Source organism: Syngnathus acus, chromosome 16, assembly GCF_901709675.1.
Source record: "Syngnathus acus chromosome 16, fSynAcu1.2, whole genome shotgun sequence".
Lineage (NCBI taxonomy): Eukaryota > Metazoa > Chordata > Actinopteri > Syngnathiformes > Syngnathidae > Syngnathus > Syngnathus acus.
This window is the reverse complement of record NC_051101.1, coordinates 11,526,808-11,553,795: the sequence shown is the minus strand read 5'-3', so window position 1 is coordinate 11,553,795 and position 26,988 is coordinate 11,526,808. Positions and strand designations below refer to the sequence as shown.

Below are 26,988 nucleotides of genomic sequence, written 5' to 3'. Positions count from 1 at the left end.
TGAAAAATTTCCATCCCCCACATCCAGCCTGCTTGGGTCTCATGATGGGCTTTGTCACCTCACAATTTACAACAGCCAAATGTAGCCTTTCAACATTGCAAGTAATAATGGATGGAAAAAAAGAATCAAATTGTAACAAAACTACAGTGACTGGAATCTTGAATGGGAAAGCAAGCAATCTGTTCTAGCCCTCTGCCACAAAATGTCTTTTTAACAAACAAAAAAAAAGCCCTTTATAAGATTGTGCGTCATAAAGACAGGAAGCAATAACAAAATTATTTTAAATTATAACAAATAATTTGCCACATTTTTTGCTTTTCAATTCAATGGACATTGTGCAGCTCTTCCTGGTGTGCGCGCCTTGACCACTAGGGGGCAGTATACATTGTTGAGGGTAAGGCACATTTCAAACACAGGGTAACTCAATCTGCATCATAAAACATTTAAAGGCAATATCCATCACTCCATTATCCAAACCGCTTCATTTAAAGACAAAATACAACTTTTGAAGGCACCAAATTTAAAATTTGACCCTAAAAAGCTGAAACCTGAATAAAAACTCAAGTGAAAGAGCATCTCGCATTCTCATCATTTTGCCTATTTCAGCTGACCAGCTGCAAGTTGTGCTGAAATGTTCTCCGAGGCACAGTTGAGCAAGCAGAGTTGTCGAAAAACCTCCGAGCATATGGTATTTTGTGCTTGTGCGTGCCAACGCTCTCTTCCCTCACAGTGTGCGCCATCATACTATGCACCCGCCCACCCGTGGGAACACCTGACAATATGCACCTGCTGCTTAAGTGCTGGCTAATGTACTTTAATGGTGCGCGAGCATGTCAACGTTAGACGTCGGCAATTTTAATTCTCTATATAAAGCATTTTGTGGACGTTTCTGCCACGGCGGCAGACGAAAGGGGGGAAAAAAACAGGCAGATGGATTTGCAATATGGCCGACACGCCTCCTCCTGCTGTGATTTCTACTTTGACTTTAAAGCGTGTCACAGCCGTCGAGTTAACGATGATACTGACGGAAAGCGACGCGAACGACGTGAACAGAAAAGAAGGCTCAGAAGATTTTAGAGCGGGGTGTGTTGAAACTAAAACAGGGCCCTAGAGGGAATCCACGCAGTTCTAAAAACAAATCAAACCTCAGAGGAACTGGTAGTCTAATTTACTAATTGACTATTTGAGTCACAGAGGTGTCAGCCCCCCCCCCCAAAATGAGAATGGTACCTCCCATCTGTTTGTCATCCTCCATAAAGCAGAACAAAATGTGCCAACTGACAAACAGATGGACAACTACATCTTTTTTGAACATCACATTCACCTCCGCTTGCCCTTCCGCTGCGTCTCATTTACGGCCGTTATCGTCCGACCTTGAGCGTTTTGTGGTACAGCCATTAAATCTGTCATAAGGGCTAAGTATGGACAAGCCAAAGTTCTTTTCCTCATCTCGTCTCCTTTCTGCTTCTGAACAGCAAAACGACTGACTACATCTCCCGGATATTTTAATTAGAGCAGACACACACGGAGAATGTGAGTCTCCGGGCGTCTGGAGGCAATCTCAAATCCGTCCTCTCCTTTCGACCATAATGCCTTTAATCGTTATTATCTAATTAGCGGAAGGCTCCTTTGTAACTGAGAGAATTGCTTTGTCCAGAGTTTGCTAGAAGATTGGCAAAGCCTCACATGTGTAAGTGACTTTTGTCTCACGATCCTCTCAAGACAATATCTGAGCCCAGTTTGAAATCCCGTAATCCCATTCAATCCCTCCATCCCAGGATGAATTATTCAATCAATACGTGTTGTGAAGAGATGACGACACTTACGTGGTTACCGCCGCCAGCTCCTCCAGGTTCAATCAGATACGTGTGATTGCCGTCAAAAAACATCCCGCTGAAAAAGAGCGAAGGAATAAAAAGCAGTTTGTTATTATATCGTTGAAAATCCAGATTCAATGATTTAAGAAAAAAATTGAAATCAAATAATTGCCATAGGGTCACTAAAAGGAGCACTCTTTTTAAAAAGTCATAAATGAATTTCTCAACTGTGTTGAAGGTCTTTGCTGTAAAGCCCAGGAGCACACGAAGTGACCGCGCCATGTCCGTTAATTAACTTTATCTCAAGCTTTTAGGAGATTGCCTGTGTCAAAAGCCCCAAAGTCGGGAAGGTTGAACCCCTGTGCGTAATCTGACTATTGCCTTTTAATCCTCAAAGTGTTGAAACGAGAACTAAAAGCGATCTAGTATTTAGCTACCTAAATCCACGTTATTCACTCAATTCAATGAAATATGGATTTATAATATATTTAAAAAAAATTCTCAACATTTTTAAGGCTCTTTAAAGGACATTTGAGACCATTTCAAAACAACGTACATAAATCGCACACGTGGAGCGTGACGCAGCAAAGTTTGTGTAAACACAACACTTGACTCACTGCCAAAAAATGCCTGGCAGTTGTGGGACAGGCGAATAAAATATACTCCGGTTCACACTGGAGCTTGAGAAACAGCATTAAAAGCAACCTTGCAGGTCAAGTTGGATGTTTGAAAATCCAACTTTTTCTCAAGGCTACTTTTGTGCACATTTTGCTATGGTAGCTAATTTATTGCACAGTAAGCAGATGCATATGACATATGATAGTTTTGCAATGTGTATTGGCACGCTGGAAACAAACTTGAACGATTTTCATCTGAGATGACTGCTGAAGTTGGAGAGCATTATCTGTCTGTATGCAGTTGAGATCTATTATTGCGGCGCGGGCTTAAGTTTCTCTCGTGTGTGTGTGTGTGTGTGTGTGTGTGTGTGTGTGTGTGTGTGTGTGTGTGTGTGTGTGCAGGATGTATATTATGGTAAATACCCGAGACGGTTTATGGGAAGTACACTAAGATGTCTGACACACAAATAAACGGCGCAGCAATTAGTCTGGAATGCGCAGAAATAATTAAAAAGACAAATCGAATGAAATCCAATATATGATTTGCTTGGGTGAGAACTTTGAAGAATGTGAATGTTATTAAAGAGCTCTGAATTTGCACACAAGATTTTTGGGTGTTGACGAGTTAGCGAACGGTTGAAAATGTACTCGAAACCTCCTCAATGTCACAAATGCAGGGATGCAAATGACTGAATTAAATTAGAACATGTTCATTTTTCTGTGTAGCGATGAGTTATTCAATCTGCAATCGTCCAGACGTGATGACTAAACATGAATTAAAATGCAGCTTTCAATATGAAATTCCCTCACACTTGTAATGAGTCACACCAACGAACATTTTTGTGCTGGAAATCTATACACACTTCAAGTGTTTATTGAGACCTGGCAAAAAATAGATTAATATTGTTGTTAAATGTTTCTCAATCTAATTTTCCCGACTGTAGCTACCAAACAGAGATGATTTGTACTACCTGCCTGATTTCAAATGTTAAAAAAAGCAGATGCCGTCTCGATTGAATCAGCATTGATGTCATTGCTAGATGGGAATATGACTAAGTGTCTAAGCGCAATATTTGATGTACTTACTGTAGGCCATGACAAGTGGAGAGGGCGGCGAAGGAGTGAGGAATGTCTCTGACTTTCCCCTGGTAGTAGCAGTGCTCTCCTCCCTGTGCACAGAAACACGGGATTACACATTTGCTTCAGTCCCGAAATATATTTCCTATCAACGATGCCTTCGATGCGGGCCTCATCGCAATCAGGTCATCGAATTGGTTATTTTTTATGCAACAGTCCGTTTAAATTATTTTAATCACGATAATTATATTTAATTTTCATTCACATCTTTTTATTTGTATAATTATATTTATAATTTATATTTAATAACAATAATATATTATTATAAAATATATTATTGATAATAGTTATTCCGTTTGAAGCACTACTTGTCTCGGTGTCTCATCACCCCTCCCAACTTGAACGCATCTTCTCCGTCTTTACTTCCAACCTTGTCTTGCTTCCCTGCAAGTAAACACGTTCATTTTGCAGAAGAAGAAAGTCTACATGGTCTAAGTGCTCGACGGGAACGTCTCTTCCTGCTTGCTTCCTCGCTGCCTAACAGCTATTAGTAAGGCAGGAAGCCGGCCCAACTGACTCCCCTAGGAAACTCAGCTTTTATCAGGATCAATTACCGCCATGATGCAGCGCATAGCGACGCAGCGCACCGCAATATGCCCGCCTGGTTTACGCCATTAAAAGCATGCTGGTCGTGCTAGGACATTCAAATCTTGTGTCCAACACCACATTCCTAAATAGTAGCCAGTGAGTGCCATAAGGAAGCGGCAGTCCTTCAGTGATTCGAGCATATATATATTTTTTTTTTTACTGAACATATAAAATGTTGTGTACTGTAGTGGCTTCCTGGAGACACGGTGATAACAAAACGTCAAATGTGACCTTTTCATTTGTTTCGACGCGTAGCTGCAGGGTAAACGCGGAGACTAATTAAATATAATCGATTATGGCCGCGTTCCATTGAGGTGGGGCAAGGGCTAATAATGTACACGCTGGCACTATCCAGACAGAAATTGAGCCATACTTCAGAAAGGCCGTCGCTATTGCCAAGCATTCATATTGAACAGCATCAGTGAGCTAAACGCGTCGTCATCAATGTCTGATTGAAATGGTATCGGTGTTGTAGTATCGCAGCATTTTTAAAAACATAGATGTACAATATTGGCGGACATCGGTGCAGGCATACTTATGTTAGTATAATTTTATGTTTAAGTGCATATTTTATGACATGAATTTTAGTTGGAATAGTGTAGAAGAAGAAAAAAAGAATGATTTGCAGAATCTTACAGCAGTGACGACCGTCTTCCCTTTCGCTGACAAATGCTTCTCCACGTATTCTGAAGACAGCAGGTCACTGGAAGAGAAAAGACCAAGAAAAAAAAAAAAAGTCACATAAAGTCACAAAATGTGTGATTATCATTCGAGTCTCACTCTCGAGTGAATTTTATGGAACAATCGTATTCTGTCTGCGCATTTCAAGGCAAAGGCTCGGCTAATTATGACCACTGAGGAGACATGAGGCTATTTCCAGACCGCAAACACAATTAAACAAACGTGTGTGCGTGTGTCTGCAAGTGTGTGCGTGTTTAACATTGTATTGAAGGACGAATAAAGGTTGCGGGGGTGAAAAAAAAAGGCCACACTGGCAGAAGAGGAAGGGAAGAGGAAATAAATTGAGAGGGTAAGCAAGACGAAGACTGTGAAATTAGTGTGTGTGTTAGCTTGTGTGTGTGTTAGCTTGTGCGCATGTGTGTATGCTTTCTCAACAGCAAGTATCCCAGAGAAAATACACACACACACCACCTGAGACAAAGCCGTATAGCGTTAATGAGCATTATGCTAGAGGCTCACTTTTGCAACTTGCTCCATCCGTGTGCGGCATAACACTTAAATGTCGCTCCGCCATGTTTGCTTGGGCTCCACTAATTGACCCGAGTCTGCAGAACTCTCCTGAGTTTATATTCAATTAGCATTTCCTTAATGTATTCTGGCCTCAAAGCATTCAGTGATTTATAGAGCAGGAGCAGAATTTTCAAATCAATTCTACAGCTGTCTCAAGATGTTAGCTGACGTGAAGTTTAGTTTGACCTCATAGGCATTTTTTTTTTTCTCCCAGGAAAAAAAGTGATTCAACTCCAAATTGTACCACTTAGCCAAGGTGTATGAGTAGTTTTCTGCCTCACAACAACGCGCACAGGAAATAAGACTCCTCCATAAGACTAATGGTCGCGTCGGGTAATAAAAGCACAGGAGAGGCGGGAGATAAAATGGAAAGATGGAGGAATGGCCATCACGGGGGGAATAAAGAGGCGGCGAATGTTAATGAGAGGTGGGTGCCAATACAGACCTCGGGGCTCTAACCGATATCCCATCATGCACCGCTTCAAGGTACTTTTGGGGAAAAAACGGGCCATCACGATGATGCACATTAAAGTCACGATTGGACGACAGGAGAAAAGTTTCACGTGTGACCCCGACTGTGATGAAGACATGATCTGTAGGTCAAAGACGAGCTGTTAGCCTTTGTTCTGCTGGGATGTGTGTTTAAGATTCACAGCTTGTGATCTTTATCCTCCACGCTGAGCCTACCCGGGGGGAGGAGGGGAGCAAGAGGGAGCGCGACATTGCAACCGCAGACTGATGGAGGGGGCCCGATAACACATTGCAGATTTCATTCTTGGAGGATTTAAATAATTTACTAGACAAAGAAATAAAACTCAAGCCCTTGTTCACACTCGGCGGCCTCACCCCCCAAAACAGACACGACTTTCCTTGTGTTAGCATGCTGCTGAACAATAAAATAAGTTATTTTATTCATTTTAGGTTTTTTTTATTAATCAACCGATTCATTGGTCATTAGAATTTTATTCTGCCAAATATCGGAATTATTATCGGCCTTTAATTAAAAAAAAAAAAAGTTTTATGCCGTTTTTTGCTGTATGGTGAATAAATTAGTTCATCCCTTATTGATTTTTTCAAATTACTGAAAAAGAAATCTCCCGTTTTTGTTCTTGTTCAATCAACCCATTACCAATTCCTGTTCTTACATACTACGATTTTTTTCCTTTACATTCCAATCTCTGTAGCACCACAGCCAAGTCTAAAAGAGCTATCAAAAGATGTCAGGGACCAGCCCAAAGCTGGAATTGGGTTACAAATCATCAGCAAAAGGTTTGCTGAGAAGGTGACAGCTTTTGCCGCAGAGTGGATGACCGAAAAAAATAGACATAAAACTCTCCTCAGTCTGGAGCTTCATAAAAACCTTCGACAGAAATCTTTTTTATTACTTTCCGTTTGTAAAACCAGGTACGAGGTCGTGGAGTGTCAAACATGCAGTTGATAACCCACACATTCATCAACATCCTCGTTTGAGGTTTCCGGGGCAAATAATGACAAAAATAAACACACGCAATATCTCCCCTGCCGCGGAATTATATTTCACAGTCGGCCGCCAAAACACGTGCGTTGCACCATCGCCTTTGGCCGCCTCGCTTGGTGTGAGGCAGATTTCAGAAATGAATAATAAATGGCTGCCTCAAATAGACGCCTCCGTTTTCCCTATCAGGGGAAAAAAAAGCGGCTTGTAAGTGGTAATTATTATTATCTGTTTTAATCACGCATGAACAGAGTTGAGCCTATTTGCAGTTGCTAACCAAAACAGCAGCACCCAAACCATAACTTTGCATGAACTTTTCACTTGACAAAAAGCACTTTCATAATATCGTTTCAACACTTATCCCCCACTCCGCTCAGTCGCCGCGGAAACGTCTTGCGTGTCGGCGCGCTTGTCATAGAATTTCCGACCAGACGCTCCGCCGCTCCAGTCGACAAAGCATTCATAAGCAGGCACACGAGAGCCACTTGCGTCACAGATCCCGCTTTCGCGCCCCTTGAATGTCAGCCAGCCCACTCACGCTCCCGACGGGCAAAGAGCGAAAAAGAAATGTTGCAATCACAAGAGCATTTCATTAAAAGGGTCGGGAAGAATGAAGCGGTAAAAAGCAGGCGGGCGTCATCCTTCCTTTAAAACGCCACAACCCAATTTTCTCGACGTGCATGTCATCTTTTTTTTTTTTTGTCCACATAATTACATTCTCTAAGTGCATAATTAAGAGAATTGAACATCAAAATTGCAGAGATTTCATTTATCTCTGTGTTAAAGTCACAAAACATAAACTGCAAGCATAAAAGTAGATCAAATAAATCACGGGGTATCAAACACTAAGACGTTTTTTATCCTCAGTATACATAAAGTAACATCTGCTGTTGCCTAAACTGCGGACAAAACTGAAACTGCAGAGAAATTTCCCACTGCGGCTTCACTTGTGGCTCCATTTTCAAATACTAAGCTAATATGTCCGCAAGCTTTGGCTCTCGTCCCGTTTCACGTCCCAAACTTGGCCGCTCCGAAATGTGTTAGTTAATCACACAAGATTATTTGCCAACAGGCTTAACAAACCCCACCAAAAATATTTTGGAGGCAATCACACTGCTGAGTGGTTTTAATCAGGAGAAAAATGCTCAAATTTGCCTTGATTACTGTTCTAAGTATACCCCGCTTAAAATTCGTTTCACATTTTCTCGCCAGGCACTCCATGGATGAAAAAGCACCAAAAAAAAAAAGGCAAGTTTGGCAGCGTTGATGTGGAGCGATTGGCACCAAAGTGGAACTAGCAGCCTTTCATTGCGTCCACAAAAGTCTAATCATTGCAAAAACACACACACACTGCACTAGTCTTCCATGTATGGACTCAAGCACCAAAGTGGTGAACGTGCTGTGTCAGGCGGCCATAATGAGGAGTGGGGTGCTGATGGATGACAGGGTGAGGAGGGGGGTGGTGCTATGTTGGAAAGGTGGATGAGGAGAACAGAGGAGGGAGGGGCCGGGGTTCTCTTTGGGGATTTCTACACACACCTAAACACCCCCACATCTAACCTCGCAACGAGGCCCCGATAAAGGTCTCCAGGCTATAATTCATTTACTCACTAATTGCTCATCAGAAATGCGTCACTTGGACACCGCTTGGGTGAAATAGTGCGCCCGCAAGCTAGCAAAAATGAGCTTTTTTAGTAAGGGCAAATGATGATAAACAAGTTCCTACTAATTACAACAACTACATTTAGCATAATGGTGAGCGGTACAGTATTTAAAATTGTTTTTTTTTGTTTTTGTTTCCATGCTTTTGTGTTAAAATATAGCTTTGCGTGGAAAGGATTTGTGGTAGCATCCAGAAATAAGCGCATGGAGCTAACCGTTGCATTATGTAGTATGACAACATGCAAGTGGCGTGCGTACAGTAAGCGGTGAAATCGCTCTCTGTTTTTATTTATTATGCAAAAGTGAGGAAGGCAGAAAGTTGGCTATAAAAAAAAAAGCCTTGAGGCTAATGCTAGGCTAAGTCAACGCGGTTTCAAATTAGGAATCGTAAGCTAAGCCGTGTTATGTAAGCGAAACAGTCTGATTTATTTTCTGCTCGTCTTTGCACACAATTAGGCGGCGTGGGATGTTGTTTATGTCGGCCATTTTTTTTTTTAGCCCTCGTCTTAACACAACCGAGAAATAACACAGCTTATATCAACGTCTTAGTGTCATACCGAAAAAAAAAAAAGTAGGATCTTGATTTTTTTTACATTTTTAGTCACATGTGCAAGTGTGGGTGTTTCTTCACATGAGCCGATGACATGCTAGCTTGCTAAGGTATAGATGAGGACGCTTACATTGGTTTCAAGGCGCTCCTTTCAAGTAGCTACCTCCCCCAAGCATATAAATATACAAACACGGCGTCCACTCGGTTTTCCCCATCTGCTGCTTCTCCACCCACACAGCAGCAGGACGAGAGGGTGCTTCAAAGACATCCACACATCCTATACTTCTCATTTTTTCCGGTCTGTCTATACTCTGTTATGCTTCCACTCTGCATCCCCCTCACTCAAACACTTGTGTGATTCTTTTCAATAAATCAGATCACGCCTTCTTTCAATCAATTATCAAGCGGGCAGCAGAGACAAGGATGGAGATACAAGTGGAAGAGGAAGATCATCATTGTATCAGTGTCACAAAAGCAGGTCGAGTGCGTGATACAGACTTAAAAATAAAAATAAAATAAAAGTAATTATGCTTATTTTTCTTGTCTGTCCAATCCCATTTTTTTAATGTTTGTGCCTAATCTGATGTGAATATTCCGCCATGGTTTCAGCAAAGTTATATACCTATATTAGAATTTTGGAGCTGATCACAGAAATAATATCAGCGTTGACCTTTGTAGGAAAATTTGCAAAATTGCAATTTCTTGTTCTCCGCGAGAGGATGTTAAAAAATCTCAGGCAATTTAACTCAGCAAGAAGAGCGTGTGGAATTAAATCAAAGAAAATGAGATGAATAATTCAGATGCCTTTGTTGTATCTCTAATTTCTCTTCTCTGATCATCTTTTAATATTCAACCCTTTTTTGTCTGTCTGGATATTTTCATCTATGTTTTTTTTTTTAATTAGAACAACACTTACTGTGCTATTCATCCACATTATTTTTTAGCTACAAAACACACACATTAATCAAACGGTCAAACCATGGGATGTTTACTTAGCCTTCTTTTTTTTTTATGGGATGGGGCACCAACACATACGTTTGACTAGGCCCCCACACTTTACATGTGTCCACCCCCCCCCCCACCACATAAACACATGCTGACTGCACACACGCACGTGCACACGAATGAATAATGCATTTAGCATTGCCGGTAAGCGTGCATTAGCATAAAGAGCATGACTGCGTGCAGGAAAGCTGACGCGACACTAGTAGGAATAACAACACACTGAGCGCCTGTCAGTGTCAACGCTGCACACAGGAGGGACGCCGGCCAGCTTGTTCCTGTTTTGTAACACTCGAGAGATGATGTAACAGCGAGAAGACAATCCGACCTGATGCTACATTTTTTCTATCTGGGACCATTTTTAAAGTCATCTGAGGGCTTTAATCAAAATGTAATTTCCACCCATTTTTTGTTCCAACTCGTTCCTGAAGGCCCGAATATTTCGCATCCTTTCACAACAAATCATGATGGTTGTATTATGACCACCAGACAGTATGTAACATCAACCAAAAGTCCCAAAATACATCGACATGTGCACACTACTCTTTAATCTTATCTATTATTCAGCAGCAGCGGGTGAAGAAAGAGTTGAATAGAGGGTGGAGATGTGTGTTTGGTTGAGGCTGATTAACAAAAAAAAAAAGAGGAGGGGGGGAGGCAACCCCCAATCTTTTCTGCTGGATCTTGTCCAATGAATGTAAATGTTGCAGCCGGTCGCAAAAGATGAAGGAGGCAGACAAAGACAACGATGGAGGGGGCGGCACAGAGTCGTCCTTCCATGTAGACTGATGCACTTTGCATGTGGCCTTGTGTGCATATAGTAACAAAAATAAACACCGGGGCATGTTTTGGAGATTTTGTTATTGACTGACAAAAGATGTTAGCTCTCCTGACGCCCAATCTGGTAAACAAAAATGATGTGTTCTATTAAAAAAAAAAAAAAAAATCAGTTCACGGATGACATTCAGGCACTAAAAGTAGGAAAGTGTCCCTCGTGAGAGATGAAAAAGTAGGACTCGAAGTGGGACACGCAGAGTGTCAAAACTATGCCACGGATTTGATAGCATACACACAACGACCAGTTATAACAATGCAGCAGGTCACACGTTGTTCTTGTTTCCTCGTCTTATTGGCAGCATCCAATAAATCAGTTGCTAAGTGGGATTTAAAAACGTGCAGAAATGACGAGGACGAGGACAGTCACACACGTTAAAGTGGCGCGTAAGAGTGACAGGTTGGAGGCTAATTCCCTTCTACGGTCATCTGGAAATGGGATTTCACTGGTATGTCTCCTTTTAAAATGATTTTACGAGAACAGCGGATTACACGGTAGAAGGACTCGTGTAGCGGCGTGTGTGTATTTGTGTCTGAGAGTTCATACCGATTCGAAACGTGCCAAGAAGACAAACTGACTATATCACACAAGGAGCTGCAGGTATTTGTCCAAAATATAAATTTTTCATCTTTCCTCAATGAAAAGAATGGAAATGTAATTATTTCATTCCAGCCTTCACAAAAAAAAACATTTTAGTTGTCTTTTCCATTATGTGTTAGCATTAGCATTCAGCTAGCAGTCTAAAGACTAAGCGGTTGCTTTAAATACTTCACACACTTTGACCGTTGTCGTAGACTCTAGCAAATCCGTCATTCCAAAGGCAGCAAATCACATACGCTGATTTTAAAAGAAAAGCAAATCGGTTGTGTTCACGCCCACAACGGCGCAAATCATCGATTTCTATCTTTTCGGGTGTGTGTGAAAATAGCAAAATAAAGTCCTGCCCATCCATGCACGCCAGACTTACACCTGACACAAATTCCCACTTGTCCTCACCCTGTTGTAAAATTCTCGGCGACAACAAATACTTTATTACACCAGATGCTGACACCAATTAATAACTTCATTATCGGAATGTTAACGGCACTGAATGCGGGGACCTCTGTCTAACAGAGGCCTAGCAAACAGACAGTGATAAACACACAACCGTCTCGGAGAAGCTGAACTGTATAATGCTTTGTGTGCGGAAAGGAGGATGTGAAAGAATGAGAGTGCCAAGTCAAGAGTAAAGAGGGAGAGAGAGGAAAGTGAGTCGCTCACTTTCCATCAGTGGTGATCGATATCAGCAGCGTCTGACAGCGCAGCGCTCCAGCCTTTACCGTAAATCAGCGACTATTATGCTGGAGCCTCTCACTCACTCCCATAACAAACATGCACACACGTGCAAGAGAAAATGATTCCCTAGTGGCTAAATAAGCACCGGCCAGCATCACATATTTGATTCTCACGCTAAAAGCAATCGCATTAACAAACGACTGACTTTGCTGGACGAGGAAGCGGGAGAAGATTTACGACAGCGGCTAAGTGCAAACGGCAAGAACAACTCACTGATTGAGCTCCACGTCCAAGGTGAACTTCCTGCCAAAAGCTTCCACTTGAAAGCTGGCCTGGGCCACGTGGTTCACCTGAAAGAGGACATGTGAGAAAGGACGGATCACTTTGGTTCTTAGAATATTCACGGATCAGAGGGCACACAATGACATGCGTGTCAGATAAAATGGACATCAATGTCCATTAAGACAAGGACCAAAAATGTTTAAAGTAGAATTATTGGCAATTATTTTTTAATATTATTTATAGATGCTCGAGGTCATGTAATTATCATGATCAGTATTGAGTGAATTCTTTTTGTTTTTTTTAAATATTCACAATAATTTTGTGATGGGAAAATGAAGCTTCAACTTTGCTTCATAAATCAGATGCATTTTTTGCCTCCTCTAGATGGTGCTGTTGGTTTTAAAAAAAAAAAGGGGGTTTAAGAAGAATGGCAAGAGGAGTCAAAAAATACTAGAACTGGTTCACGAAGCAGTTTCGAAGCTTCATTTTACCATCACTACAATTGGTAGCAAATTCAATAAATATAAAAAGAAATGGCTTTATCGAATCTACACTGTACTGTCATTCTCATAAAATACATTGAAATTTAAGTCAATTAGGTCTTTTTTTTTTTTTTTTTATAAGACTCATGCTCTGACAGTTTGATGTCCAAATCTTGTACAACATGCAAGACATATGTCTAAATTTTAAAGTGGTAATTCAACATCTCTGGTCTATAACACAAATGTGCATTACTGTGGTTGCATGAGTGTGATTGATTTGACTGAAGGTGGATTTCCATTCCTCTCGAGTGTTGGACGCAGATGGTGCACATGGCTTGATTCATTCATTCACTCACTCCACAGCCCTCAGGGTCAACGAGAACCCACCAGCAGTCATTCCGCTGGTCCCTCCCCCTCCTTCCACCCTTGTGCCGCCGGCTACCTTCATTACAATGTGGATGCAGCGTGAGCACAACGGGGGGGAGGGGAGGACCTCTTTTGAGGAGGTGCCCCCTGTGCTCACCCATGGGTGACCTCAGAGTGCAACATCCCCAAGGAGCGCAGCTTCTATTGTTTGCTTCACTCAATGCATATATAAGTGCGAGTAAAATATATACTGTATATATGATCTAATCTAATCTGCAATATGAAACGTCGGATGGGAGGAGATAGCCGTAATTGTGTTCGGTATAATCCACTAACTCCGCCCTCGTTGATTTGCGAGTTACAGCAGAGATGACTTTTCATACCACGCCGTCCAAAAGCGGAAAAACGTAGTGAGCAAATACACTCACGGGCTTTCATTTGCACGCTTTGTTTTCCCACCAAACAAGACTTTTTGCTACTCCTCTGCCGGCGCTGTTGATGTTTGCGTCTGGGATTTAAAAATAGCCCAGAGCGTCTATAAATAACATCCTGCGTGTGTGACATGCTTTCAAAACCATTGGACAGGTTTGTTTTTAGATTTGTGGCGCTAAAAACAGACGATGGATAAGTGATCAAACTTTTTTTCATGTGATGTCGCAGACTCTCATGGGAATTTGTGAATATCCGTCACAAATCTATTTTTGAGACAATTACTGGTGATTGCAAATTGGTTATTATGAACTCTAGCCTCACAAGCTTTTCAAGTGGTATAGTAACTTTTATAAATTTATTCCAAATGGGCAGAGATAGCTGAATGGTTACTCAGCAGCTTTGCAAGAGATCAAGTCATGCAAAAAAAAAAAAAAAAAAAAAGTGAAAATCGTATTTGTATTAGTTCCGATATAATTTTGCAGTACTTTTACAATTTTACGAATTAGTCCTGCCAATTCAGTGTGCGCAGGCTGCCTGATGCACTATTGAGATGTCCAAGAATTGTGACCCCTCGTGGACAAGACGTACCATAGCAACTTGTGGCATTTGTATGCTCATGAAAGTTGTAAAATTAAATCGTTTTCTTAGGGCTGATGCTTTTATAATAAGACCAATGGTCATCATTATCCTCCATTATCAGCTCTGCGTGTAGTGAAAGGTTAATCATACATGGGAAAAATAAATATGACTTCTAATGTATTATTGAATGATTGATGTTTATCGTTTTGTTTTTCTCATAAATATCTCAACATGAACACTCCCCCTCGTCGCAGGAATTCATGAGCATGACGTTGCCACATTCTAATGTTGTGTTGATATTTTTCTCACGTGTTTCCCGAGGACAAGAGGGGAATGCAGAACAATAAACAAGCGCGACTTCCACTCCCATCACCAACACCGAAGCGCGGCGTGTACCTGCGTGGATCCGGGGCTGCCCGTGATGCGCGTGCTGAGCTCATGGTGGCCGATCATGCTGTGGTTGTGTCTGGTGTAAAGCAGACGAACAGGCACCGTGTCCTCCTTCTTCTTGCCCAGCCAGGCGCCTTCTTTACGAGGCGTCTTGACGCTCGACCAAGCGTCACCTGCACCGGCGAGGGGAAGACCACCCATTTTATTATTGTTGAAGACAAAAAGACACATCCACCCCCGTATGAAAATGCCCGTTGCTCTTATTTACTAATTCTGGGAAAACACGGAACTGGTGCAGAATATAATGAAATAAAACCGCGCTATTTAAAACGTCATATACATGATAAGAATATAAAGTGATACTAATATGATGATGGATTACCGTTAAGGGAATGGGGGTTGCTCTGGTGACCGACTTGCATCAATCCACAGACGCACAAAAGGGAAATCCACCAAGGTGCGCGCATCATCATCATTTTCCTCGCTACGTCTCTGGGTGGGGAAGGACAAAACAATGCGGTAATCCACGCGTGGGTTTTGCTAGGGGACGATGGGGCTGCTGATGTGCTTCATGCAGTCCCTGCGATCGGAGGCCATCGAGGGTCCGCGCGAGACTGAACGCCGAGCGCGTCTGAGCGCACCGAGACACGGCGGTTCTTCAGCGGCGGCGAGGAGGGAGGGGGGGAGAGGACGCGGGGGAGGGAGGGAGGGGGGTTGCGATGGGTTGAGAGAGAAGAGGCGGGGACGAAGGGAGGCAGGGCAGGGGACACCTCCTTAAAACACATCAATATCCAGCGGATGGCTGCAGGAACGCCTCATGCATACACATGAGCAAGGCGGGTGGGGGCGCGGAAGGAGGCTGCGGCCTTCCGACAGACATTCGGAACCGAAGCAGCAGCACCACCGCATCATGCGTTTCTCCAGCTCCTTTCCTCATGACTCATGCAGCCATATATCAGCAGCATATTGGAGGCCTTTTTTCCACTTGGAGTTTTATTAAGCATCACGTGTGTAGCTTCTTTCTCCACATATTTCGATTTTTTTTTTCTCAAGGAAAAACAATATTATGGTAATTGTAACAGTAACAATTTAAATTATATATTTGTTTTCTAATTAGAGGCCATGCCACTGTTCCAAGGGGAATGCTACATGCGTGATAAAGCTATGCTTTGGATTTTTTTTTTTTTCAATAACTGTCCCTCTGGGGTTGTATTTGTTTTTACAATGGCACTGGCCACAGGTTGTAGGAGATACAGAAAAAAAGAGCAGTATTAAATTATGAGCACTATCCATCTGTCTGTATTCTCCAGTGCTTTGTTCATTCTCTTCTGGTCATTAGATCTGCGCTAATTCCACATCTCCTTTTATCAGTGGAGAGAAAAAGTTGCCAGAGCGTTCGGGAGAGTTGTCACAAGTGTCATTCTGCTTTACATGCTCTTCATGTGTAGTGTCGAATTTCCATTTTTGCCGCTTATAAACTCTGACTTTCCTCCTTACTGTCTCGACTGGAGAGCAGCTCGGTGGAGAAAGATGCTCTCCATTTCCAACGGCTTTCCCAGGTGGCCTTTTGCGCCTGTTAGTGTCCTCTTGTTGATTTGTGACAGCACTGGGGCTTCCCAAGTATGACTCACAAAGTGGCTCCTGAGGGCTGCGTGTGTCTTCATGAGGTACGTGCACATCAACGTTGACCTGAGGAATTAATACCGGGCTTCTGGCCAAGCTTTCGCCGCTGGAGGGCCGCATTTCCTGTGCAGCTTTTGGAGGTGACAAAGTCATCAAATTGCGTCTGCGCGGCCGTTTATGTGACACACGTCTTAGATTTGAGCTGAGTGAGGCAGTCAAAGAAGTTGGAAGCTGAGTAGCAGACTGAAGGCCTGAAGTAGATGGAAAAGGAAAAGATTCCATGGGGCAGTCATTAGGCTGCTGCTCCTCCTTAATCATCTCTGTGGCTCTGATATCAAGTCCCCTGAATGGTCCAGTGTCAAGTTGAACAGACGAAACGCTGGACTTGTGTCTGAAGGGAACAAAAGAAATGTAGGTTCAAAAGAAGGCTAAATATATTTAAACTGTTTTGTTAGCAAAATTACCTTTTAATAAAAGTGTTGAAACTGGTGAAGCTGCGTTGTAGAGGAGATACTAGTTGGTTCAACACTTGGTAAGCTTCGCTTTTGGAAAAAGCCCGGTGACGTTCACTTTGTAGGTGCTGGATGAAATAAAGTGCAAATTTGAATCATAAGTCTGCTTTAAGTTTTGTGGTTACAATAAAGTTTCAAGTTTGAACAGAATATTATATAACAAATGGGTTAGTTTCACTATTAGGATAAGTTGTAGGAAATACATTCCAGGAACATTTCCAAGACTTGTCAGAATGAAAATGAAACAAAAACTAAAAGCAGTAGAGCATTTGCAAATTTGAATCACAAGTCTGCTTTAAGTTTTGTGGTTACAATAAAATTTCAAGTTTGAACAGAATATTATATAACAAATGGGTTAGTTTCACTATTAGGATAAGTTGTAGGAAATACATTCCAGGAACATTTCCAAGACTTGTCAGAATGAAAGTGAAACAAAAACTAAAAGCAGTAGAGCATTTCCAGGCTGATCTTGGACAGTCTGGTTTGGTACGGGATGGACCAACACTTCGTGAAAGGCTCCTTAAAGTAAGTGGCGTGCATGCTATGAATTGACGCGTGACGTTTCTAACGTCACTTTGACAGTGCCGGGTGGGATTGTTTGTTTTTGTGCAACTTCCTGTCTAAATTCTACCCCTAGTAGAAAAAAAGTGCTTTAGAGATTAAAGTCATCCCTATTTTTTTAACGGAAGGATATCAACAATTTTGCCCATGTGTAAGTTAATACTTGATTATTTTGTCATTGCCTTAATCAAGAGAGGTTAACTTCTTTTTACACTTGTACAACAACAGTCACAACTGTTTTTTTATGTTAATTTGGGAGAAAAGAAAAAAAAGTTAAAGAAAACAGGTTGTGATTAAACTAAGCGGTTCCACTGTTGATGCGTATGAGACTTACGCTAATCAAGTTTTCATATTTGTCCATGCAGCACTGGCAGTAGCCGCTTCCTTCCTTGTCTTTGTTGTTCTTCCGACCGGAAGCTTGTCCTTCCCGTCCTGTTGCTTTGACAGTCCTGGGGATAAATAACATAATTAATTATAATCAGGTTTTCATTGTTTGTGCTTCCAAACATACCTGCAAAGAGACCAGCTCTATTCTTATCATTCATATTCAAAAATTGAAAGAGTACTTGTTGACTCGCTGTTTGTCCCCGGCGGACTTTTCACCAGTAACCACAAAGGGACAACGCGGCGCAAGCGTCTTCAGGTTCAACTCGGGCATTTTCGGCATGGTGACGTATATCGGACGGTAATGTCTGAGGAGAAACCATTTTTAAATGAGAATTTTAAAGGGCCATCAATTAATTCATTAAGTGGAAGCTAGATTTGACCTCTCACCTGCTCGAATCTTCAACCTTGACGAAAGGTTTGCCGATCCGCCCTCCTATGGAGAAAAACGTTTGAGTGCATATATACTTAAGTCAAATGAGCGCTAGAAGTATTAGAGTGGTTACACGCGTCAGTCACCTTTGGATTCCTGACAAGTGAGTTCTGCGGTCGATGCGTGTTTGACCTACAATACATTGAATGCAAGAACAAGTCAAGTTTATAAGGGTATGTACAGTATTACGAACTTTTGACTTTGGAAACTTACAGTTGTTTTGGCTGCAGCAGTGATTGGACACTGGCTTGCAATGGTCTTTTTTTTCTTCTTAATATACGCCAACACTTCTGCACATGTAGCACAAATCCAACATTAAGTGTTGGTCTGGTTTCTTCAAATAGTGAAAGTTTCACTTATTTTAGTTCAATTTTAGCAATGACGTTAAACATTTCTAAAATCAGTGGAGCCAACCTGCATCAGAAAAAGTCACTTACACACATATATATTTATAACTGTAATGTAAACACACCATCAATGTAGAAGATTTTTACACCCCACTCCAGAGCCTTTGACAGAATCTTGTCAGTCTGGAAAATGCCCTACAAAGAAAGTTTCAATTGGCAAAGTCAAGTACAAGACTCTGTAAGAATGCTATGTAGAGTCAACAAACCTGTTCTTTCACAGTTTTTTCTACTGAAGACCTCCCGCAGCTTGTGACAAACTACAACGGAGAAAAAAAACAAAAGCAGAAAATTGGAGAACCGCAGCAAACCGAGTAGAATTGAAGAACGAGTTACTAAAAACGATATCAGCATTAAGAGTTACTGAAGCAATCCGAGCGAGCTCACCGAGTCAGCTTGACCCTGAGACCTGTTCTTGGTGTTGTCGCAACCGCAGACCGGCTGGGGTTGATTTGAGTGGGGGCAAGGTGAACTTGCAGATTGCGGACTGGGAAAGGGAAAGTCTTGTCTCCGACATTGCACGTATTTAGTTTCCCTTTTGTTGGATACAAGGTACGTGATGTCTTTGCTGAAGAACTTGTCAACACTCTAGAATGACAACAAGGGGAAATATTCAAATGTTAGATGTCATTAATTAATTCCACTTCATTTCAAGCCAGGCCAATTTAGCATCTTATTGACGCTACAAGCAAAGTTATCTGTAATATTAAAAGTCATATGAATGAAGTGCTGTGAAAGGACCCACTCCTCCGAGATGTTTGATATCTCTCTCCAATGACTCAGCTTTTCTGTTGGACAGCAGGTCAAGATAGAAGACTTTCCCTGTTAAAGGCTTGAGGAGTGCCAGATGGGACTTTACTGACAACTTCATCTCACCAGCTTTTCCTAAAAAGACAACACGGTGAAGTGAGGTGAGCTTAAAGTCTTGCAAACCCCAAAAACCTGGATGTTTTTAAATATTGACGTAACGTGACGCCCAATTCTGTTATCATAATAAAAACAAAAATAAGAATAATAGTAGTAGTAACAAACCTTTCCAATCAGCTCCAATTTGTCTCTGTGTGTCTTGTGCCCTCATTTTCTTTTCTTTAGGAAAACAAGTTGTACATGTTCGCCCTCTTTACGTCGACATGCCCGAGCCACCATCTTCATTTGACAGCTGTGCACAAAATGTGGAACTTTACCAACTTCACTTACTGACCACATTAAAAACCGTAATTTTAAGCACCAGTACGACGGTCTACGTCTGCTCCTACTTAGCAGCAATATTTATTAATATTACAATTACCTACCATTGAAATTTGGTATTGTTTGGTTAATGTATTTCGAAAAAACAACGTAGCGTCGACGTTTGACTGCACTTTCGTTTCCCGCTTAACAATGTAATGGTAACGACGAACAAGTTGCCATGTCTGAAAACTCCGCGCCTCATAAAATCACTTTCAATTAAACCGAACAACTTACGTATTGTTAACACCTCGTTCTTTTATTCGATTAGTTCTTCCGGATAAATGACTACTGTATGATTAGTCCCCTGTTTGCAGGAGATGTCGCCATTTAATGAGTACTATTGCGGATTAACGTGAAAGAAATCTGGCAACAACCAAAAAGGTAAACTGTTGATAGTATCTGTCTATTCGAGTGTGATGTTTCGACATTTAAAAACGTCAAACATTTAAATATATTTGCTCATCAAAGTTAGGACTAGTTATTATCAGTGTAGATTTGAGCGCCGTGTAAGTATATATATGCGTTGTGTAAAACGGTTTAGTTTTAATTTCGCGAAAGTGCGAGAGGGAAACTAATGTTATGAAACATGTCATCACGTAATGTTGTGGACTAACCGAAGCAGTAAGGTTGAACACGTGTTTCGACAATGTCTCTCTTTTGGAACTTCTTGTCAGCCCAAATTGCCATGAAGAGATGTCTGTTTTAATGCGAACAAGGATTTATTGATATAATACATTTGCTTGGGCAGGTAGGATCGTCTTGTTATTCCCTTCAGTTAGCCATAAAAATCGCTTCTAAATTAATATAATCTCCATTACGTGGTTGGGTTTTGGGACCACAGTGCTTTATGAATTAAAGTCTATTAATGTCTGTTCTAGGAAACATGAGCGGCCAACGTCCCTCCGTTCCGGCCAATGATAACGGCATTACTCCAATCCAACAGATGGTGTCGTCCTGCTCCGGGGCATTGCTCACTTCTTTATTGGGTGAGGGACCTTTGGGTCATTTAATCTATAAACACTGTACTATGCCTGGTGTTGTGTTTGCTTCTATAAATTGATTCCTTAATACAATTGATAATACAAATTGCTTAACAGGAACCAATATTTCCGGCAAAAATAACATGTAGCTTAATATTAATCAAGGGGTCTTTCTTGCATGGACCACTTGCACCCATCAGAACATCAGTCCATCCCAGATGTAGAAAATTTGTGGATGTATATTACATTTATACTTGTCTTTCTTTATCCAGTGACACCTTTAGATGTTGTGAAGATCAGACTTCAAGCGCAGAAAAGTCCTTTCCCTAAAGGTAAACAACCAAACAGTTCTTTTTTTGTAACACGTCAGTCTAATGTGTTTTTCTTTCAATGCTAAGGAAAATGCTTTGTCTACTGCAACGGTCTTATGGACCACATTTGCGTGTGTATGAACGGCTACAAGGCCTGGTATAAAGCACCGGGACACTTCAATGGCACAGCGGTAAATACAAATCCCACGAGTGAGACATAAATGTCATGATCAGATTGTAATCTTGTTTGCTGCGGCAGGACGCATTTGTCAAGATCGTACGTAGCGAAGGCATCAGATCCTTATGGAGCGGTCTACCTCCAACTCTGTGAGCGTCGTCTTATTCTCATGCAAATCATATTTTATTGAGCAGATTAATTATTGTGCTATTTTATGTCTGCTCCAGAGTGATGGCCGTCCCCGCGACCGTCATCTACTTCACCGGTTATGAGCAGTTGCGTGCCATACTGAAAGTCAAGATGGGCCAATATGAGCAGTTTGCTCCTATGTTGTCCGGGGCTGTTGCCAGAGGTTTGTAATAATAATAATCACTATAATAACTTTATACAGAGCCAATGCATGCCTTCTTTATATCCCACCAGTGGGCGCGGTCTCAGTGATCAGCCCCATCGAACTTCTCCGCACCAAGAAGCAGTCAGAGAAGCTGACGTACGGGCAGCTGAGAAACTGCGTGCAGACGGCCGTGAAGGCGGAAGGCTGGCTGTCGCTATGGCGAGGCCTGGGCCCTTCGCTTCTACGGGATGTGCCCTTTTCCGCTATATACTGGTACAACTACGAGCGTTTCAAGCGGCGGCTGTGCCAGCATTACGGCACCAGCGAGCCCACTTTTGCCATGACCTTCATGTCCGGCGCCATGTCCGGCACGGTGAGTGTAATGGACGGATGATGCTGCCTTAGCCACATTAGCCACAAGATGTTTACGGTAGCTATCTTGTTTTTTTTTTCCAGATTGCATCCATCCTAACATTGCCGTTTGATGTGGTCAAAACGAGAAGGCAGGTGGAACTTGGGGAGCTACAAGCGATGAATTGTAAATTTGGGCTCATTTTTTTTTTTTCCTTTTGATTTGGAATCATGTCACTCAGTTGTTTTTGTTTCCATAGTATCGCACAAGGCTTCATCCACCGTCACTGTCATGAAGAAGATTGTGATGCAGCACGGCGTTAAAGGCTTGTTCGCAGGTGCGCATCACATTTAGCCAACATTTTGTCGTCGTCTCCTTACCCGCTTGTCTCCTGGCCAGGTTTCCTCCCTCGGGTGGTCAAAGTGGCGCCGGCATGTGCCATCATGATCAGCTCCTACGAGATGGGGAAGGATTTTTTCCGCAAATACAACCAAGCTCGGGTACTCGGACCTCTGCACACCAGGAACACCTGAAACGGGATGAGTCGGCACTTTCCAAGACCAATCTTAAAAAAAAAAAAAAAGCAGAGCTGAGAGATTCATTTAAGCATTTATGATTTCATAATGACACAATCCCGTTTGCACACCGTAAAAAGCAAGCTAACCGGGGAAGGGACCGAGTCTGGCAACAAATACTGAAATTGTCGTACTTCTTTTAGACAGACAACAGCGCCTCTGCTGGTGCAACCAAGTAGTGCACACCATATCGCCTCAAGACGGATTTAATCAACAATCCATTCAACACTATTAACCAAAATTGTTTATCGTGCTCACCCCAGAGTTCTTTTAACACAAAGAAATGATACCGTTCTACATCCACTGAATAAGTGCATGAAAGATGTGATTAAAAAATGACTACTGTGAAATGCGCCCAAAGCTAATACATTTTTTTTAACAAACGTCATTCAAAATGAATGATAGAAAGCCATACAACTTTTGTACATGTGCAAATAAATGTAACATAAGATTAAAAGCAAAGCGGCCTGAAGGCCTGACTTTCACTCACAGTCACCAAAAGCCAAAGTGAATTACTGCATTGGTCTCCAAATAATTAAAGGGAACACATCAGATTAAACTGAGGGTGGATTATCAATCATAGTGGTCATGACCTGAGAACAAAAAAACAGCATTGAAAACAAAGGCACAAAAATTAATCCGGTAATAAATGAGAAAAGTGCACATATGATCCTCCAGAAACAACGACAATGAAGAGTCCAACTCTTCTTTTTTTTTTTTTTCTATGTTGGCACATGAAATAGGTCTTCCAATACAAGTTGAAAGTTCTATAACGTCCGAGAACGTTTCACCTGAGTGAGCTCGTTCCAACAGCATGCTAAAACATGTCGGTGCAAGCACACGAAAAATGTACATCTCTACAAAAAGCAACGTAATAGCACGCTGAGAAAAATGGCTGGTTGAGTAAGTGGCGTGGGCTTTATGTGGGGGTAAAGCCCGGGCTGTTAACCTCGGCGGCGGGACTGGCCAGACACTCGTTGGACCTCAGACTGGCCAGAGACCTGAAACTGTTGACGGAGGTGAGAGAGCCGCACAGTCCTCGGAGGGATGGTGTCTGCTCTTTTCCTGCATGGCAAAACAATTAAAAAATACTTAAAATATTTATTTAAAAATAAAAATATTTATTAAAAAAAAATACTAAATACAAAAGCACAATTTAACCACATCATTGAGGCAGATTAGATTGACATGGCAACAGAAAAATGCTTAAACCTCATTGGACAAAAAAAAAAAAAAAATCCCGGTACTTCTGGTAGTGTTAGATCTTGCTAGCGAGGGTCGCGATGTGTACCTTGGCGAGGCCAGTGTGGTTTGGCATCCAGCGTCAGCATGTGCGACGGTTCGAGAGACATCTGTGATAGGCTCATGTCCGTAGGCAGATTGCAGAGACTCTTGCTGCACAACAAACAAACGACAAACTCAGCCGTGGCGCTATTATAATGTAGTTATACAAAATCCCTTTTACATACTCCTCCCACTGTCCGGGGCTTTTCCTGTACAGCAGCGTGTCCAAGGCAACGGCGTTGGCATCCAAAGCGTCGGGAGAAGGCCACTGATTTGTCAGATGGGCTGTCAGCTCCTGTCGCGAGCGCAAGTCATTGTTCTTCAACACTGTCCTGCACACGAGACACAAATCATTTGTGTTCTCGTCACTTGCGATTTGAAGTCACTGTGTACAAAAGGATAAAACTCCCAGTTGATCCTGCAGTTCCAAAATGATAAACTCCAGCTGCTCCTTCTCCAGCGTGTGCGACAAGTGTATGTCCACCAGGCTCTGCTCAAGAGCTTTGTGGTGTGACGACGCCTCGGCGAGCTGCGCCTCGCGCAGACGCACCAGCTCCTCCAGGTAAGCCTGGCATGAAAATGAGAATTAGGATTGACTTGTCTAATAACTTGAGGATGTTCATTTAGACAAAACTAGTGCTTTGCCGCCAATTCCTTTCCATTTTGAGGGGATAAACATACTGCATACATCTTATCTGTGCTCACCTTCTGCTCCAGCGCCATGCGATACTTCTGCTCAAAGCGTTTGCACTTGCTGACCAAGTTGCTCTGCTCGGTGAAGATGGAGGCGGCCGTGGCCATCTTGTCCGGGGTGCTGTGCTCGCTACCACTACTGCCAAGGGTCCGCATCTCCTCCTCGTCGCTGCTGATGCTGTCGCCGCTGCAACGAGTGGGGGGGGGGGATAACCGCCGCTAGGTTAGCACGCGTCTGACAACACAATCTGCTGACGTACCTTTGCGTGAACTTCAAGTATGGCGTGTAGTCGATGATGGAGGGGCCTGTGTCTAGACCTTCACCTTTCAGACAGAAGCTAGGTAGGTGAGACAGGATGGAATGGATTAGGGCAGTGTAGCATGACTAAAGAAACAAGGCGGAAAAGCGTCAGTACCTGAAATCGATGGTGTTGAGACCAATTAGCGTGTCCGCCAGAAGCCCCGCCTCCTCTCCCAGCATGATTGCCCCGTCCTCATAAAACCTCCTGCAGTCAGCAGGCATGTTTGCGAACATCATTTCGGCTCATTTCTTACAATACAAACTGATCTAAAGTTCATCAATCAAACCTGATAGTTCGAAGGTCCCTCAGAGCGGATGAGATGTATTCCGACAGTCTCTTCTCCATCAGAACTACTCGGATCCAAGCCCGGCCCTAAAACAAATTGACAGAAGGTGATGGCTTCATTCTAGGTCATTGTTTCTGAACATTAGCTTAGCTAATTATTATTATTAATGAATATGAATAATATAATATTAATAATATGATAATGATTCATATTATTATTACTGAACAAAGCTAACTTTTGATCAGTATTATTTCCAAAGACCATTAAAAAATTATTTATGAAATATACAAATCATAATACTGGCACAAAAGTGGTCAAGTTATGTTGAGTTTTTCATAGGGAGAAATGAGACAATTTCATCTACAGGTAGACCTGCAAATATAATTAATGAATTTTATTAAGTATTATTTTAAATTAGGGTGGCTTACAGCAAAGCTAGCACATATCCGACCAAAAAGGTTTAAAGTGAGTGAGAGCAAGCGGTGTTAGTGTTAGCGTTAGCAAACCAGCGTTGCGGCTATTGTTTGTTTTATCGAGTGGAACAGGGTCATGTCCTTAGCTGAGAATTTCTAGCTGATATTTCAAGGTGGATAATGCAAAGTAGGTTCAAAATGGAGTCTCACCTTTGCTTTGGATGACCGTACATTCTCCATACTCTCAATACTTTGAATGCAGTTGTGAGGGACTTTACTGCTAGCGGCTTTGACAAAATCCCAGAAACTCCGAGAACTCTCGTAGCCAAACCACGTTGTTTGACCTGAGAGAAGAAGACACGCGTGTATTACCGTCTTGTCATGTCCGTGTTGTTGCGGTTTCTACCTTTTAGTCTATGATTGAGGATATGCTCCAAGATAGACACAAAGTTGACCAACTCTGCAGAGGTGTCGTCCATGCTTTCGAAACACGAGCGGTCCAAGAGAGTCTTTACTGAAAACCTGAAAGGAATTGAGAAGAGAAAATATGACATTTTATTTAGTCATGCAAAACTTCCTTGTGAATGAGATTTAGAAAATAGATGAAATCTGCTGATGTCTGTCTTTCCCAGTTGCAATAAACCCACTCTGTCTAATCAGATTGCACCTAATGAGGCAGGAAGAGATTTAATGGACCCGTCTGCATTGTGCGTGTGTGTGTAGAAGTTTATTTGTCGACCTTTTACATCAACCAAATGAACTGATTCTCTTTCTCTTGGGTTGCCTAGCAGCAGTGTTTGCAGGGCACACATCCACAAATGTCATCTCGTTTCCACCCAGACAACCATCTACGTAAGTAAAAATTTGAAGGACAGGACTGGTCATGAGTCAGTCTCCATTCCAGACAATCATTCACATCTCTAGACAAATTAGTTTTCAGTGAGGCTAAGGCAGTTGTGCTAACATAACACCACAAGTTGATGAGTGTATAGAAAACCAAGTCGTGACGTCACAATAGGTGTAATGGGGTGTCAAGCTAACGAGATGTTTTGATGATGATGGCTACCTACCGGCACACGGTTAGCAGGTTCCTCCTCTCCACCGCCCCGCTTCTGCCCGCTGCCCATTTGCGGCTGACGTGCAGCCCCGAGCCGAGGGACGCCATCTCCGGCACCAGGCCAGCCTGGCTGCAGCAGGCGGTGCGCACAACACGCCGCGGTCAGCTACTCTCCCGAGGAGAATCGATGGGATTGCCTACGTCATTATTCATGTATTGTAAGGAAGTAGAATCAAGTTACACTTCAGAGGGAACGACGCCATTTCCGGTTAGGGCTTTCAATATCAACGCTTGGTGTGCTCATCCCCCTTGATGTTATTTTTATTACGTTCGACTG

The 26,988-nt window shown here is 42.3% G+C and overlaps 4 protein-coding genes across 10 annotated transcripts in view; 1 reads left to right on the top strand and 3 right to left on the bottom strand.

The window, feature by feature from the left end:
* adam22 (ADAM metallopeptidase domain 22) overlaps positions 1-15,664 on the bottom strand; it is a 30,590-nt gene extending 14,926 nt beyond the window's left edge. For all 5 annotated transcript variants that reach the window (XM_037274223.1, XM_037274224.1, XM_037274225.1 and 2 more), the window contains exons 1-6: positions 15,122-15,664; positions 14,746-14,912; positions 12,482-12,558; positions 4,796-4,862; positions 3,521-3,603; positions 1,827-1,893 (exon numbers count right to left, since the gene is read on the bottom strand). In XM_037274223.1, coding sequence (XP_037130118.1) covers positions 1,827-1,893; positions 3,521-3,603; positions 4,796-4,862; positions 12,482-12,558; positions 14,746-14,912; positions 15,122-15,215 — 555 coding nt within the window. In that variant the 5' untranslated portion in view covers positions 15,216-15,664. The remainder of the gene's footprint in view (positions 1-1,826; positions 1,894-3,520; positions 3,604-4,795; positions 4,863-12,481; positions 12,559-14,745; positions 14,913-15,121) is intronic.
* Positions 15,665-15,789: 125 nt separating this feature from the next.
* dbf4 (DBF4 zinc finger) lies at positions 15,790-20,146 on the bottom strand. Of its 2 annotated transcripts, XM_037274376.1 has the most exons (13): positions 19,949-20,141; positions 19,689-19,815; positions 19,402-19,541; positions 19,044-19,244; positions 18,866-18,916; positions 18,725-18,794; positions 18,466-18,542; positions 18,339-18,384; positions 18,210-18,255; positions 18,002-18,127; positions 17,770-17,884; positions 16,827-16,942; positions 15,790-16,753 (listed from the first exon to the last, which is right to left on the bottom strand). In XM_037274376.1, the coding sequence occupies exons 2-13, from the start codon at positions 19,732-19,734 to the stop codon at positions 16,075-16,077; spliced, it is 1,713 nt and encodes a 570-aa protein (XP_037130271.1). In that variant the 5' UTR covers positions 19,735-19,815; positions 19,949-20,141; the 3' UTR covers positions 15,790-16,074. The 2 variants fall into 2 exon arrangements, with proteins under 2 accessions (XP_037130271.1, XP_037130272.1); XM_037274377.1 differs by lacking the exon at positions 19,689-19,815 and having other exon boundaries at positions 19,949-20,146.
* On the top strand, positions 19,483-22,966 carry slc25a40 (solute carrier family 25 member 40). 2 transcript variants are annotated; one of them, XM_037274545.1, is made up of 11 exons: positions 20,452-20,634; positions 20,765-20,872; positions 21,139-21,198; positions 21,265-21,368; positions 21,437-21,504; positions 21,583-21,707; positions 21,779-22,062; positions 22,146-22,227; positions 22,301-22,378; positions 22,441-22,541; positions 22,760-22,966. In XM_037274545.1, exons 2-11 carry the CDS (start codon positions 20,770-20,772, stop codon positions 22,793-22,795), a joined length of 1,041 nt encoding a protein of 346 aa, XP_037130440.1. In that variant the 5' UTR covers positions 20,452-20,634; positions 20,765-20,769; the 3' UTR covers positions 22,796-22,966. The 2 variants fall into 2 exon arrangements, with proteins under 2 accessions (XP_037130441.1, XP_037130440.1); XM_037274546.1 differs by lacking the exons at positions 20,452-20,634; positions 20,765-20,872 and adding an exon at positions 19,483-19,567.
* On the bottom strand, positions 22,940-26,848 carry rundc3b (RUN domain containing 3b). Its single transcript, XM_037274476.1, has 11 exons — positions 26,665-26,848; positions 26,001-26,116; positions 25,805-25,938; positions 25,182-25,267; positions 25,010-25,099; positions 24,854-24,931; positions 24,606-24,780; positions 24,311-24,468; positions 24,086-24,232; positions 23,908-24,011; positions 22,940-23,681 (listed from the first exon to the last, which is right to left on the bottom strand). The coding sequence occupies exons 1-11, from the start codon at positions 26,757-26,759 to the stop codon at positions 23,536-23,538; spliced, it is 1,329 nt and encodes a 442-aa protein (XP_037130371.1). The 5' UTR covers positions 26,760-26,848; the 3' UTR covers positions 22,940-23,535.
* Positions 26,849-26,988: the final 140 nt, after the last annotated feature.